This window comes from Gorilla gorilla, chromosome 11 (assembly GCF_029281585.2).
Source record: "Gorilla gorilla gorilla isolate KB3781 chromosome 11, NHGRI_mGorGor1-v2.1_pri, whole genome shotgun sequence".
Lineage (NCBI taxonomy): Eukaryota > Metazoa > Chordata > Mammalia > Primates > Hominidae > Gorilla > Gorilla gorilla.
In genome coordinates, this window is record NC_073235.2 from 61,157,202 (window position 1) to 61,172,750 (window position 15,549).

At 43.6% G+C, this 15,549-nt stretch overlaps 1 protein-coding gene and 1 long non-coding RNA gene across 7 annotated transcripts in view; one reads left to right on the top strand and one right to left on the bottom strand.

Moving 5' to 3' along the window:
- PKP4 (plakophilin 4) overlaps positions 1–10,415 on the top strand; it is a 224,596-nt gene extending 214,181 nt beyond the window's left edge. For 4 of the 6 annotated variants that reach the window (XM_031008474.3, XM_063694857.1, XM_063694858.1 and 1 more), the window contains 5 exons: positions 2,682–2,766; positions 2,888–3,005; positions 5,736–5,864; positions 7,574–7,647; positions 9,415–10,415. In XM_031008474.3, coding sequence (XP_030864334.1) covers positions 2,682–2,766; positions 2,888–3,005; positions 5,736–5,864; positions 7,574–7,647; positions 9,415–9,663 — 655 coding nt within the window. In that variant the 3' untranslated portion in view covers positions 9,664–10,415. The remainder of the gene's footprint in view (positions 1–2,681; positions 2,767–2,887; positions 3,006–5,735; positions 5,865–7,573; positions 7,648–9,414) is intronic. The other 2 variants (XM_055380205.2, XM_063694860.1) reach the window with 1 other exon arrangement.
- LOC134756645 (uncharacterized) overlaps positions 1–15,549 on the bottom strand; it is a 116,697-nt gene that overhangs the window by 4,975 nt on the left and 96,173 nt on the right. The gene's annotated exons all lie outside the window — the stretch shown is intronic.

Consider the following 15,549-nt stretch of genomic DNA (forward strand, 5'->3'; position numbering starts at 1 on the left):
GCATGGCAGCCCTCTCCTCCAAACCCCCTGCTTTGCTCTCTCCATAGCGCTGATTTCCCCTTGCTATGGAACTTATGTCTTCCTCTTATACCTGACTCTTCCATTGCAGAGATTTTTATTTTGGTTCACTGCTATATCCTTGGCATCTAGAATAAGCCTGGCCTGCTCATAACAGGTGTTTGGTGAATATTTATTAATTGGCCAAATGACAGTGCTGGAACTCACATCTCATCTTTATACTTTTGAAGGAGTTTCTAAAATATAAGAATAATCTAAAACCATATTCTCATCTCCCAGAAACCACACCTATCAGCAGTAATATTTCCTTTCAGTCCTTTTTTTAAATGTATTTTTTTCTATTTAATTAGTAATAAATGGTTATAGGGGGTGGGGAGGGCTGGGAAGGGGAGTGAGTGGAACCATAATCACTTATGCTCTTAAAATGTCGCTGGACAGCCTGCACTTGTGAGCAGCATAAGAAGAGGCTGAGATGCTGAGCCAGTGCCAGAACCTTTGCATATTAAGAAAATTGCTACCCAGTCTAATCTGTTTTTCAAAACCAGAGATTCGGAAAGTCCTGGACAAAATCAAATTGTCTCCTAGCTCCACACACTTAACTTCTTTCACAAGTACTTACTGCCTGCCTGCTGTGTGCCAGACGCTGTTCTCTATGCTGGGCTTGCAGCAGCAGACAGGTCGCGTGACAGCCCCACCCGAGGTAGCTTACGTTCCATGGGCGAGGTAGACGCGGACAAGGTGCCAAACGAACAGAAACGCGTGGAGCGTGGTGGGTGGTGCTGAGGGGCAGGGCGCATAATAATGTCAGGGTGGGTGGTGGGCCATGCTGGGGAGAGGAATGCTAGTCAATGAAGGCCTTGCAGAGACAGTGCCTTTTGAGCACAGAGCTGGAGGAGGCAGGGAAGGAACAGTGCAGCTCCCTGGGGGAAGAGCATTTCGGTTAGAGGGGGACATCAAGTGAGAGAGCCCTGAGAAGCTAGAGGACCTCGTGTGCTTGAGGAACAGAGGGAAGCCGGTGGGGCTGGAGCAGAGCCAGTGAGGGGTATAGGAGGCCCACCCCAGCGTGGTGATCTGACGGCCTTAGCCAAGGCAGGGCACCGCATCCCCTCTGCACTTAACCGTGAAGCTACTGACTTAGAGCAGCGGCTCCCAAGGTGAAATACAGTGACTCAGGATGAGGACTGCAACTTGACCTTCGGATGTAACAATATGGAGGTCCTATATTTAAGAGAAGATGGGATGGTGGAAATTAGAGATGCAAGTACATAACTCTTTCAAGGAGTTTTGCTGCAAAGGAGAGCAAAGAATCTTCCTTGCTTTTCTTATGGGTCAGGTTTCCACTCATGGAATTTGTGTCTGAAAATATGTAGTCTGTTTTTGTCAAGGCATATCCTGGGCACGGTCCTGCCTGGTCGAGTGTTTCAGTTGTCATCCTCCCAGGCAGCTGCGGAATCTGCCTTTTGAGCCTCATCCTGCTGCCTAGCACTTAAAGACAGACGGGTGAACAAAGCAGCAATGGCCGGGCCCAGCTGAGAACAGGGTGGCTATGTGGGGCAAGTGCCCTGCTCCCCCAAATCTGTCTTCCAGAGGCTGTCTTGGGTGCCTGAAATTTCATCTGTGTTTATTTCTTTGGGGTATTTAGCTATTGCCTGTTCCATAGTCCAATTTGGAAATAAAAAGGTTAGAAAGGCTTTGAGTGGGTTGGCTTTACCTGGCTCTGCTCACCTAAACCCTCAGAATCATTAGCAACCCATGTTCTGTTGTTAGGGGCTGAGGAAGTAGCTCACCACCTACTCCCCTCTCTTGTCCTCCTCCACTTCATGAGAGTTTAATTGGGAAGATAAGGAGTAGAAGAGAAAACTAGATTTTAGATCGGGTATATACATTTGAAGTCAAACTGTCAATGGAGTCTTAAGATTGAAGTGTTCAGTTGTCCTTAGGGCTAACTCTGCAAGCACTGGTCCATGAGTACCACCCAAATGTAGAGATCTGAGGGCCTTAGCTGAGGCAGGAAGTCCCCTCTTCAGTTACTGGTGAGGCCACTGACTTACAGCAGCAGCTCCCAAGGTGAATCCAGTGACTCGTGGTCGGCTATGCTTAAGCAGAGCACCAGCATTTGCAAAATGTCCTCAGAGAGGGGAAATAATATCCGTGACCATGTTTTCCAAATTCAACATTAGAACGCACATTAGTCTACTTAGAGGTATGAATGATAAGGCAATGGAGGTATTTAGATGAAGGCTTAATAAAGAAGGAGGGATAAAATATACTCACTTGGGAGGGTCTCCAGACACTCAGAATGTAGAGTCATGGTTGCATGAATCCCAGAGCCCCAGTGAGATCAGTGGCCCTCAGTAAAGATACGGAGGGAGATTGGGATTGACACCTACAGAGATCCTCAGCTCAGGTTCGTCCCGGCCACAGCTGCTCCACAGAGCTCACTGCCTGATGGCCTCACTTCAGTTCTTGCCACCTCTTGCCAGTTCCGAACCTGATCGACTCCCAGGCACACCTGGTCCCTTTGTGGTGTGTCCTGCAGTAGCCTCCATCCCTGTGGCCCTGAGAGCGATGGCCTGTTGGCCACTGATTTTCATCCTGCACCCCTCTGAGTGGGGCTGAGGCTGTGTCACCCACATTCATTAATATCCTTGCTCTCTACCTAGATCATCTCTGAAAGTGGTGAAGGCAGCAGCCCAGGTCTTGAATACATTATGGCAATATCGGGACCTCCGGAGCATTTATAAAAAGGTAACCTACAAGAATAGCTCTGGCATAATTAGCATTCATCAGAGCACACACTCATAATCATTTATTGTAATGAAATGTCATTATTCATTTTGAGAGGTTTCTTTTTCTCTTAACTCTGCAGGATGGGTGGAATCAGAACCATTTTATTACACCTGTGTCGACATTGGAGCGAGACCGATTCAAATCACATCCTTCCTTGTCTACCACCAACCAACAGATGTCACCCATCATTCAGTCAGGTCAGTGGGAAAATGCCACTCCTTGGCGAGAACCTTTGTGTGACAGAACATTGTTCCCCAGCCAGAGATCAAACATAAGCTGGTTAAGCCTGTCATCTCCAACACTACCCATGCAGCAGAGAACCTTCTGTAGGAATCACACACCATTATAAACCACAAGCCCACTTTCTTCCTTCCTTTTTAAAAGTGTATACAATTTTACATCAGCAACAGCGCCCCAGGCCCTGCCCTCAAGTCTGCCTCACTAAGTGTGAGAAGGGGCCCTGAAACCTGCAGTTGACAGACTGGACAGGAGATCGGGGTGCCTGAGAGTGGAGGGCCACACTTCGAGACACACTGGGTTATGCCTGAAAGTGGCTGCCCTGTATGCCAGCTGGCCATAAGGTTGGAATCTCCTCCAAAGTGAATTTTTTTCAGTTTTCTTAGTGAAACCTTTTAGAAGCAGGGTCCTTTAACAGAGGACCTTTAAGGTCTTCAGATCCGCAACCTGGGAGAGCTGCCTGCTTTCCAGTTAAACCTCCTTCCTCTGCAGACCCCCAGCATCTGCTGCTAATGGAAGCAGGCCTTACAGTGTGGGTCTGTAGGAATTCCTTTTGATTTTTAAGTTGGGAATCCTGGCAACCATACTACCTACTTCTTTGTAATGTTTAACTTGATGGAAAGAATGTTTTGAGATTCAGACTAAATTTTTTTACATGTAAGGGCAGATTATTACTGCCAAGCCAATCAGTCCTATAAATCTAATTCTTTCCAAAATGAGAAAGGAAAAATAATAAGTATCTTATTTTTATTTGGCTTTAAGTCACCCATTTGGACTGTTAAATATTATCTATTTTATTCAGCAGTGCTACTGCTGGCAGTCTTATTTCTCATGTGGACAAATGTGGCCAAAAAGACGAATATACATGGCCAGTGGTTTTTGCCACATAATTGGATGTCCCCACTTGAACTAGAATTTTTTTTAATTGTCTGTGCTTGTTGTATATGGTATATATCTTAGTTTTTAAATTATGGGTTGCTTTCTTGAAAGAAACCTACGTGTCTGGTTTTTAACATCCTTGCTAAGCTCCCAGGTATAACCTGAACTGCTTTCTTTTAGAAAAATGCTCAGAACCTTTTAGGGTCTTGGGAATAGAGGTGCCAGGGAAATTAAGATGTGTGGCTCTATAACAAAAGGCACATAGACAAGCAAAGGATAATTTTAGATTAGTACGAGCTTGTCCAATCTGCGGCCCATGGGTTTTATGCGTCCCAGGATGGCTTTGCGGCCCAACACAAATTTGTAAATTTTCTTAAAACATTATGAGATTTTTTTGGTGATTTTTTTTTTTTTTAGTTCCTCAGTTATTGTCAATGTTAGTGTATTTTATGTGTGGCCCAAGATAATTATTAATCTTCAATGTGGCCCAAGGAAGCCAAAAGATTGCACACCCCTGGATCATTAGCACATAGTTACTGAATAGTGACCTTGTTTTCAGGACCCCTTAAATATACCTGCTGGACAGTGTTGGCTAGCCCCATTCAAATTCCTAGGTGCCTTTTGGGATTCTAGTCAGTGGTAGGGAATACTCCACTTCTGCTTCTCCAGTTATTCTAAGGGCTGATAATGCATCCCTTCACACTAGTGTGGAATCTGCTTCCGGGCATGTCTTATGCCTTGCTAATGTCATTGGAGGCAGGCGGGTATGCTTTCTGTCCTACTACCTTCTGGAAAGTAAGCAAGGTGAGCAGCACATAGACATTGTCCATACATGCTTACATGTTTAACACTGAGCAATCCTATGTCAGTGAGGTGACTTTTTAGGAAAAGTATTTCATTGTCAGTCTTCCTCTGAAAGCATCAATTTATGCAAAACCACTGGTGTCAAGGTTTGGGGGGGCTGTTGCTTTCGAGTGTATCAAGTGAATAAGTGGCCACTCTAATTTGAAATTAACTTTAGGGGAAGCAAGATGATTTTTTTAATAAGAAAAAGAAAAAATGTGAAATGTTTCTCTCTTCCTTCTGTGCCACAGTGTCCAAAAAGAGTCCTAAGGATAGATACGGTGTTATTAGATGTTGGCTGAAGCTGGGGTAAAACAGTCCTCTGGGCCTTTCTGAGGTCAGGGCTTAGCACCATGTGCGCTTCCTAATGAGCCAGGCTTACTGGGTTTAAATTGTTTCCTTGATCACCATAAAAAGAATTATAAATTTTACAGAATGGGTGCTTTTATTCAAACATGTTTAGAAATGTGGATATTTTGGAAATAATTAGAAATCAAAACATGCCATAAAACTTCTGTTGGCTGAAGAGCTATACATAAAGGATAATAGGTGGGTATTTTGCAAGCAACTGAACTGGGATCATAAAATAACAAGTATAACTCTTGCATGGCTAGTAAGTTATTATCACTCAGTTTCAAACGCCTAGTCAAGACATTGAGACAGACTAGTGGGGAAAGCTGCATGATCTCTACACTGTGCCTCTTTAGCCGGGCAGCTTGCCCTCCAGCTTGAGAGTGAGCCCCGGTGTTGACTTTGCTGATTTGTGCAGTGGCAGGCCTGCATGCAGGTAGCACTTGCAGTACTTGGGTCTAGCTGCTCTTCCACTCCCAGCACCTCTGAGATATTTTCAGCACCAGCTGTGTGTCATTTCTAGTTACTGACCTTTGTGTTTCTGGAGAGGATTTTCCACAGATACTGATGCTGATTTCTCTTCCCCTCTTTCTCTCCTCCTTTGCCTCTCCCTTCAGTCGGCAGCACCTCTTCCTCACCAGCACTGTTAGGAATCAGAGACCCTCGCTCTGAATACGATAGGACCCAGCCACCTATGCAGTATTACAATAGCCAAGGGGATGCCACACATAAAGGCCTGTACCCTGGTAAGACGCCAGTTGGGTGTGTGATACAGTCTCTTGAAAAGCCGCATTTCCAGGCACTTGGCCAGTGGCCTGGGAAGTAGCCTGTGCTTGTATTGAGACAGTCCCCCAGCAGCAAACCATGTTCCAGTCATTCCCTTTCCTACTTTGGGGATTGTTGCCTTTTCTGCTTGTTTAAAGTAAAACAAGCATGTACTTGTTTGTATGTATGTATGTATGTAGTTGTACGGTGGGCACAAATAAAAAGAGGGCTGTATCCAAATAAATCATTTCTGGCTGCTCACTGGCACAGTCCCTTTGCTCCGTCCCCTCCTGGCTCGAGCAGTCTCTGTGTTTTCCACATGCGTCAGAACCGTCAGCCCAGTGTCACTTTGCAGGGGCCACATCTTCTAGACTGGCTCATCTCTTAAATTCAAACCAGAGAATGGAGATCAATTTCATTTACATTTTCATGGAGAAGAGTTTGAATAAATAGCAAAAGGTATAATGTGATTCTTCTCAAAGTGATTATTTTTTAAGAATAACAAAAATAATGTTACATAGTGTTAGTATTTTTATATCCTATTCAGAAAGCTGTGCATACAATTTATTTAAAGGATACCAGCCCAAAGGGTTACTAAGATTTCATACTGTTCCCATTCTCAACCGTCTGGCGATTATAACTACTTTAGATATTCCAAATAAGTCAGTGTGAGCTACCCCACAAAAAGTACTCTTTTCTCAAACCTGTCTATTAAAAATAAATAAAAGCTGGTGGCAGCTTTACTCCTGCTGGGGGGGCAGTCTCCATTGTACTGTTGTCTTTGAAATTGTGATTTCACAGGACTATTTACTAATCGACTGTTGTTACTATGGCAATTAATAGCTCAGAAAATTGCAGATGCTACATTTCAACACCAAGCTCTGTGCAAAAGGAAATGCACATACCAACTGAAGTGCATGGTTGCTTCCGATTTGCAGCAGCCTGCTTTATCTTACAGATCGCCTCTTTAGCATGCATGCCCTTCTGTATCTTCTTCGCTTGCTTCAATAAACTAATTTGCCTCAAGTATGTTTCATTTTCCTCATTAAAAAAATAAAAATCTTTGCTAGCCTTAACAATAATGGAAGGGTAACATCATCAGGAGTCTACTATGGACTTTTGAAGACAATTATCTCATTATTACCAAGTTCCTTTTGTATTAAAACATACTTAAATATGCCAGGTACAAGACTGTGCCTCCATTGTTGCTCCTTCCTTGACCTGATATTTTGAATCCCAGTTGTTTGGAAGGCATGGGGCTTGTTCGAATATTGTGTTTCGCTTCTCCTCTCTGACCCACTGCTGTAGCTCAGAGCCCTGAAAAAGGAGTGTTCCTCAGCTCAGGATCCCGTGCTGCTGTCCAAAGCCAGCTGGAGAAACCCTCCCACATATGAGCAGAGCTTGAGCAGGAACCTTTGCGCATGGGCTCTGCACTGGCATTGCTTTTTGGGGAAACACACGCGGCCTGTTTTTGCCATAGTTTTGCTATTAGCCCCCACCAGCCCTGAGGTAAGCAGCAGCCAGGCCAGATCCAGGGGCCCTGAGCTGCTACCTCTCCCAGCCTGCATCGGCACTGGGGAAGACAGGCCCTGTCGGGGACAGTGCTAGCCCTAGTGCAGGGGAGACCACCCAGCCTAATGGACCAGAGTAATAAGCACTAGTTTTAATTTCATAAAATATTTTCTTACAGGCTCCAGCAAACCTTCACCAATTTACATCAGTTCCTATTCCTCACCAGCAAGAGAACAAAATAGACGGCTACAGGTGAATTTGCAATATCATTTTTACAGAAGGCTGATTAGCAGTTAACACAGTAAGGGGTCCACGTCGATTGACTTCCCAGAGCTGGGCCAACACGGCAGGGTCCTAGATGCTTTCCCTGGGGATCTTCACTCCTTGGAAACTCACGTGTGGTTTAAGCAAAGCATTTCCATGGTAGCCTCACGTTCTTGAGTATCCACATCGGTACTGCTGAGACCACCGTGCCACTGATGGGGACAGCCGAGAAGTCTTTAGTTCATGTCTTTTGCCCAGCAGTGTCCTTTTCCCACTCTTTTTCTGTTAAGCTCTAAAATCTCTTCCAGCCTCTGGGTGAGGGAAGGTTGGTAAGCACACTTCATGCCCTCATCACATTGTTCTCTTTTGCGTATACCTCGTTCTCCATCTCGCCCCTCCCTGTCCAAGCTCCACAATTTAAAAACACTGAGTCCATCACCAGGTCTGTTTGTCTCAGTGGTCAAGGTGGACTCAGCCCCTGCCGGGATGGACCTCACTGTGGGAGAGTGGGACTGGCGGTTATAACACACCCAGGCTTTGCTTTCATGAAGGGCCTGCAGTCAGTCTCAGGTCCTTCCCAGTGCCATGGCGAACTTGGACCATCTGGTCTCTCCTCTTCCCTTTCAATGACACAGAGCAGCTGGAGTTTCCTAAAACAAGACTGTATCCTGTCCTTCAGATAAGGATGTGTTCTAAGACCTCTCCTTCTCGTCATATTTTCTCTGTAGGTGGAAGAAAAAGAACTTTCCAAGTTATTCATAATTTATGCTATAGTTTTTTAGTCAGGAAAAATAGACCAGAATTATAACTCTGGCTTGAAAGGAGAATTTAGCTCTGAAATCCTTATAATGTTAGAATGCATTGAGTTCCAGGACATGACATTGGTTTCTATGTGGTAAATTTGTTACATCTTACTAAGTAGGGGGATTTGGGCATAATCAAGAACATAGACATAATAACCATCACAATTTGAAGAAATTAGTGTGAGGTCAAAGCTAAGACTGAACAAAAGGAAATGGAGAGCAGTGTGCCCTGTGTGGGTGCCCACGTGTGCCTGGCCTTGCCCACTTACAGATGGACTTAGCCCTGGCTTGGGGAAGCCTTTTCCTCTAGAACCATATTTGCTCACGTGTGTCTCCTAATTTTACTATTCTTCTGCCTTGAGATTGCTTATTCCTTTAATATTACAACTTACAGCAGAGTTTCCAAAGTGTGACTGTTGTTCACCTAGCCACATACATCTTTTAAAATGTAGGGGTGGACTCCATATCTGAAGTAAATGTTCTAAAAGATGGTTCGGTAATTATACAATTATCCAAGGCCCAGAAACCCAATCCTTGACTAAATTAGTGATGTGCTAATAATTCCCCTGTGTCAAACCAAATATCAAGACCATCCTCTCATTCGGCATGCCCAGGTAACAGGTGCCTCCACAGCTGAGCACACAGCAGGGCCTCCAGTAAGGAGGGGAGGTTTCTGGGGCCACCTGCCCTGAGATCTCAGGCTTTCTTGAGGCACCTGCTTCTCTAGAGGTCTTAGGACAGGAAACTCAGCAGCCTGCCTGAGAATGCAGCTTAAAATCCTTAGAGTCCAATAGTAAACACATAGTGTGCACCAGAAACAGCTTTTAACCTTAAACTGCAAATATTGAATATTGCTTTAAAAATATGAAGCAGGAAGCCCACATTAATTTTCCTAACACATGTCTTTTTAAAAAATTGCTTTTATTTATTTGCCTTTTCATTTTGTCAACAGCATCAACAGCTGTATTATAGTCAAGATGAATCCAACAGAAAGAACTTTGATGCATACAGACTGTATTTGCAGTCTCCTCATAGCTATGAAGATCCTTATTTTGATGACCGAGTTCACTTTCCAGCTTCTACTGATTACTCAACACAGTACGGACTGAAATCGACCACAAATTATGTAGACTTTTATTCCACTAAACGACCTTCTTATAGAGCAGAACAGTACCCAGGGTCCCCAGACTCATGGGTGTAGCATCAAGATGCCCAACAGAGGAACTCTCTCTTTCTAACCTTGTTTGGATTGAGGTGAAAAGTCCATCTTGCTGATTTGATGATTGAAATGTGAAAGTGAAGTGGAAGGAATGAGTGAAGTGTGTGTTTTTTTTCTTTTTTGAGGAATTATCAGGGAAGTGAGGAAACGTTTGGGAGAGGACTTTCTAAGCTCTATTTAGGTGTTAGATCTAATTACTTATAGATTTTGTAGTCTGGTGAAGGTGTGGGTGACGTGATGAGAGGTTTGAGAAATGGGTGAAATGAAATGGGGGATGTGTAGGTCAAATCAAATTAAAGATGATTTTTTTAATGTGAATAAAGTTATGTTCTGATAGTTTGTACAGAAAAAATAAAATGGATGCCCATGTTTTATTGCTGTTACTAAATGTCAAGATTGTATGCTATTATGTCTTGTAAATTTCTTTTGTTGGTGTAAATATGGAAATGCCACATTGGTTAAGTGCCATCATTTGTAATGCAATGTGTGACTTGAAAAGAGATTTGAAGAAACTGACAACTTCAAAAACAAATGAGAAGCCCAAGGAACTGTGAGCAATTAAAAGCAAACCGCGACACCCTTTGTCTCCACCACGCATAGTGTACTTTGGAAGCACAACGTCCAGGCTGGTACCGCAGCGCCATGCCCATTCCTCGCCTCGTTCATAGGACACTTCACTGCCATTTTCTATTCACATAAAAGAAAAATAAATGTGGAAATTTCATCCTTGGAAATGCGTTCTCTATTCTTTTTAAATTTTCTGTATGTATATGGAAAAGCAGATTTAATAAACACAAATCTAACTGCATGTTGGAAACAGCTTAAATATATCCCAACTATTTTGGACTTTTCCTAGTTTTATATATACTTTGTGAGATGGACCAAAGAATTAAGCTATGAACTTTCCTTCTCTGACAATCTAGGTATTTTTATTTCTTGGAATCTATTTTAAATCTAGTACCCTTCACAGTTCTTTCATGTTTTTCTCAGACCCATATGTACATATCATCACTCTTCACCTAAGACAAGTTATATATGGCAGCCTGGCCATAACTAAATTGATATAACTAAATTGATACCTTTTTTAGGCATCATTTTTAAGAACTCAGTAACTTCATAAGAACAGTGGTTGGGCATTTATTTGGTTGGCACCAATATAATAAAACAAATTCTAAATTATGATCTTGTTGAGTAATTCCTGGATTAGGAATGGGGTAGGGGAAAGAAGCCCCACAGTAGGGTAGGCAGAGGTCCCCATAGCACCACACAGCATTACTTGGGAGCTTTTCTCCATCTGTGGAGACAATGAGGGACACCAGGCCCAAAGTCTGAGGCCTTCTCAGGTCTTGCAGTTTCCACCCTTCAGCCCTAGCTCCTGGATCTTTGGTGGTGTAAATATGGAAATGCCACATTGGTTAAGTGCCATCGTGGAAAACTAGGAACTAGTTTACCTGTAGCTGTACTAGGAAAACTAGGAACTAACCCCCACGGCAAGTCAAACCCAGAAGTGTTGTCTTAGCTCAATATACCCTGCAAGTGTAATACAAATCACAAATTAAAACATTTGTACTTATATTTGTGAGTATATGGAAAGACACCCAAGAGAAAGCTGCGTTTTCTTGCCGAATGGACAGCAGCCCAAGATGAGCATCCAAAGTGAAATGGAAATACCAGTGCGAGCATGAAGGTTCCTAAGATCTGCAAGCCGGGAGCCCTTCTGGGGTGCCTTCCGAAGAACACCCGAGCCAGCTTGCGGAGTCGACTGCCCAGCTACTGATCCCTGGCTGCCTCATACCTGGCGGAGCTCAGCAGACAGCCCTTGTTAGACGGCAGAGGTCGCCAGATGTTCCTGAGGAACTGGCATCAGGACTTCTGGGACGTAACCACTTCAGTTTCCAATCACTGACTTCCCTGAACCTGGTATCTTCAGATCTGGGTTGAAGCTGAAGGCTCTCAGTTGGGGAATCAGGAAAACAAGGGAATCGGAGCCAGCCCAAGCCAACTGACAATAACTTTCTTTTAGTGGCTGCATTAGTTTGGGGTAATGCTGTAACAGGCAGCATTTCAAAAACGGATCCAAATTTGGGTTGAAAATAACTCACCTGGGTCTCCAATCAGACCTAACAAGAGCCAGAAAGAGGCCTGTACACGGGGACTGGGCAGAAGATCTAATGCCGTTTAAGACTCCTCCCTTGAGACCAGAGAAAAGAAACTGCAGACACAGCCTGAATGATACAAAAGTGCATCATTGATGAAAAAACAAAGCCTACTATTCCTTCAAGGTGTGGGAATAAACAAGCTCTGCTAAAACAAAATTGACTTTTTATTGCTGTCCTTACGTCACTAAGTAGCATATAGAATTCAGCCCACTTTCACCCTGTTCCAGAGGGTCAGGGCTGAACTGAGCCAATGTCAGTGAGCTAAACAAGGGTTTCCTTACCCTGATTGCACATTAAGAGTCACCTGGACCCCACCCTGACCACTCAAAACCACAGAGGTGGTGTCCAGACATCAATATTCTTGAAAAGCTCCCTGGGTGATTGCAGCATACAGTCAAGTGAGAGCCACTTGGTACTACTCCCCATTCTCCCTCCATCCCTTGCTGCCACACGACCTGAAAATTTAGCAGCTGGGGTTTAGGGTGCGGAGTTTGCCTAGAAGAGAGGGATAGATTTGGAGTGTTACCATTGAGATCTTAAACTTGGAAAGTCAGATGTGAGGTTTTTCTTTTTGCCAGAGTATGTCTTTTGCCTGCGCACACTTGTTTAAGGTTATGTCCTTTGAAGTCCATGAGTATCAGAAGTGATGACCACACAGTCCCGTAACTGTTCCAATCATTAATCCCTGGCCAGTGTTCGGTTGTCCACCTGATGCTGATTCTTGCACTGAAATACCAACAGGTCACTTTATTGACTGCTGACTATGTGCTCAGAGTACCATATACATTATCATCTAACCCTCACAGCACATGTGTGACATCTGTACTAACAGCCCATTTAACATATCCTGAAGCAAACTTGGAAGACTAACTTGCTGAAGATCATACAGCTGGTAAGGGGCCATTAGCATTACACTCAACCACATTGCCAGTGGTTTTCATATTTAATAATTCGAGTTTCAGCTGAACTTCTACGAAGTGTTTTTCATCATTGCTTTAAATTTGCCAAAGGACTTTCTATTACTACTCTAAAAGGAGAAAACCATCACTTGCCATAAACTTTGGGCAAGTGATGGTTTTCTCATATACTTTTTTAGTAACCATAAAAATGAACAATTAACTATTAAACATAAAAAAAATCAAATTGTTTTTAATTAGCTGGGCATGGTGGCATGCACTTGTAATCCCAGCTACTCAGGAGGCTGAGGCGGGAGGATCACTTGAGCACAAGAAGTCAAGGCTGCAGTGAGCTATGATTGCACCACTGCACTTCAGCCTGGGTGACAGAGGGAGACCCCATCTCAAAAAAAAAAAAAATGCCTACATACCACCAAAATTTATCTTGTCTACCACCACTGGTGTTACATGAACCTCATTTTGGGAAACTTGAGTTCTGATTATTCTGATGTGTGTGATGATTTAGGTTTGGCTGATAACTCCCCCAAAAGAATGCTGTGAGCTATGCCTATTAATATAAGCCACTAAAAATCTGTCACTAGGCAACCCTCCCATTTGGGGGCCCCAGCAGTACATTTGATGGAACACTTATCCAAACCTATTGGATGGTGGTTTTATTTCCATGATCAAACTGGCTTGCAAGGAAAAGACATTTGAAAACTTGGCCATTGCTATTCACTTATTACATTTTTAAAATACCATTGTTTTTAACAGCGTTATTCATAATTGCCAAAAACTAGAAACAACCCAAATCTCCAACAGAAGAATGGATAAACAAAAGTTATATCCAAGAATAGATAAAATTATGGTATATTCATGTAATAGAATACTAATCTACAATAAAAAGAATGAGCCACAGTACAGAGACATGGATGAATCTCAAAAATATGCTGCTCAAACGCAGGAGAAAGTTGCAGAAAAGAGAACATAAAGCATGACTGATTCAAGAAGAGGAAAAATTATGGTGGTAGAAGTCAGAATCATGGTTGCCCATGGGGCTAGGTATTGACTAGAGAGCTAAGCGATGGAAGTGTTCTATATCTAGGTTGGGGTGGCAGTTACACAGGGGTATACCTTGATCAAAACTCATCAAAATAGGCTGGGCATGGTGGCTGACACCTGTAATCCCAGCACTTTGGGAGGCCGGGTGGGTGGATCACCTGAGGTCCGGAGTTTGAGACCAGCCTGGCCAACATGGCGAAACCCCATCTCTACTAAAAATACAAAAATTAGCTGGGTGTAGTGGCAGATGCCTGTAATCCCAGCTACTCGGGAGGCTGAGGCAGGAGAATTGCTTGAACCTGGGAGGCGGAGGTTGCAGTGAGCCGAGATCGCACCATTGCTCTGTAGCCTAGGCAACAAGAGCAAAACTCTCTCAAAAAAAAAAAAAAAAAAAAATCAAAATGTACACATAAGATCTTCATTTCATTGTATATACAATTTGCCTCAATAAAAAAAACTTTCTTCAAAAATCAGTAAGGAAATACACAACATTGTCTGAGACTTAGTTTTATGAACTAGAATCAAAATTTTGATTATTAGTCTCCCATGAGTTAAGAAAAATAAACAAAACATAATTTCTTTTTTTTTTTTTTTTTCCCATTGAGATGGAGTCTCACTCTGTTGCCCAGGCTGGAGTGCAGTGGCGCAATCTGGGCTTACTGCAGCCTCCAACCTCCCAGGTTCAAGTGATTCTCCTGCCTCAGCATCCCGAGTAGCTGGAATTACTGGCACCTGCCACCACGTCTGGCTAATTTTTGTATTTTTAGTAGTGACGGGGTTTCGCCATGTTGGCCAGGCTGGTCTCAAACTCCCAACCTCAGGTGATCCGCCTGCCTCGGCCTCCCAAAGTGCTGGGATTACAGGTGTAAGCCACTATGCCTGGCCTAGAAAACATAGTTTCTTACACAAAAGGTTTGAGCACAAAATGCCTTTGTAGTTCTATACACAGCCTACCAAGTTAAGTTTAAACAGAATTCTGGAAAATATACACTTGGAAAGCACTACAGGGGGTGTCCTTTTGGATGAGCTATGCTTGTACAGATTCAGGTGTGTGCTGACAAGAAGGTAAGTTAAGAAGCAACACTCAGGCACCTGTCTCAACATGTTGCTGAGAGTGAGAAGTGTGTCACCCCTTTTACCTAACGATCCAAAGAGTTGTGTAAATAAGCACCTCACCCATCTCAGTACTTCCCAAGCCACAGGACGGAGTGTGGGAGCGAAGCCCCTTCATCAAAGCACCAGAAAGATGTCAGCAGAAAAACAAACAGGTCAGTGAAATCAGAGGCAGAGCAGCTAATGGGGTTTTTTTAATGTTACAAATGCAGGGCAGACTTTGAATTCAAAGGAGAACTTTGTGACAGGTAAAAGGCATCTTTGCTGTGGAGGAACCAAACAGTCTTTAATTAGTGTGCAACTGGGAAGGGAGTTAGCGGGCAGCAAAGATACAAATGATGTTTGGAATTCCATGGGGCAGCTTCCACCACTGATACACAGCTGCCCTTTGCTGGCCTGTGCCAAGAACTGGACTGGGCGTCAGAGACCATGTGCAGCACGGGCTGCCACCCACACAGAGGAACGCTTCTCAGCTGGGACTCATCAGTTCCGCCACCCTTTAATCAGTCTTGTCTTTGGTCTCCAGCCTTATTCATCCTCGTGATAGCAGTTTGCTGTGCCCCAGCGTAATGGCTTGACTTAACTCTCTGTCCTTATGAATACCCTTATTCAGGACAATCCTTAAAGGCTGCAGACAC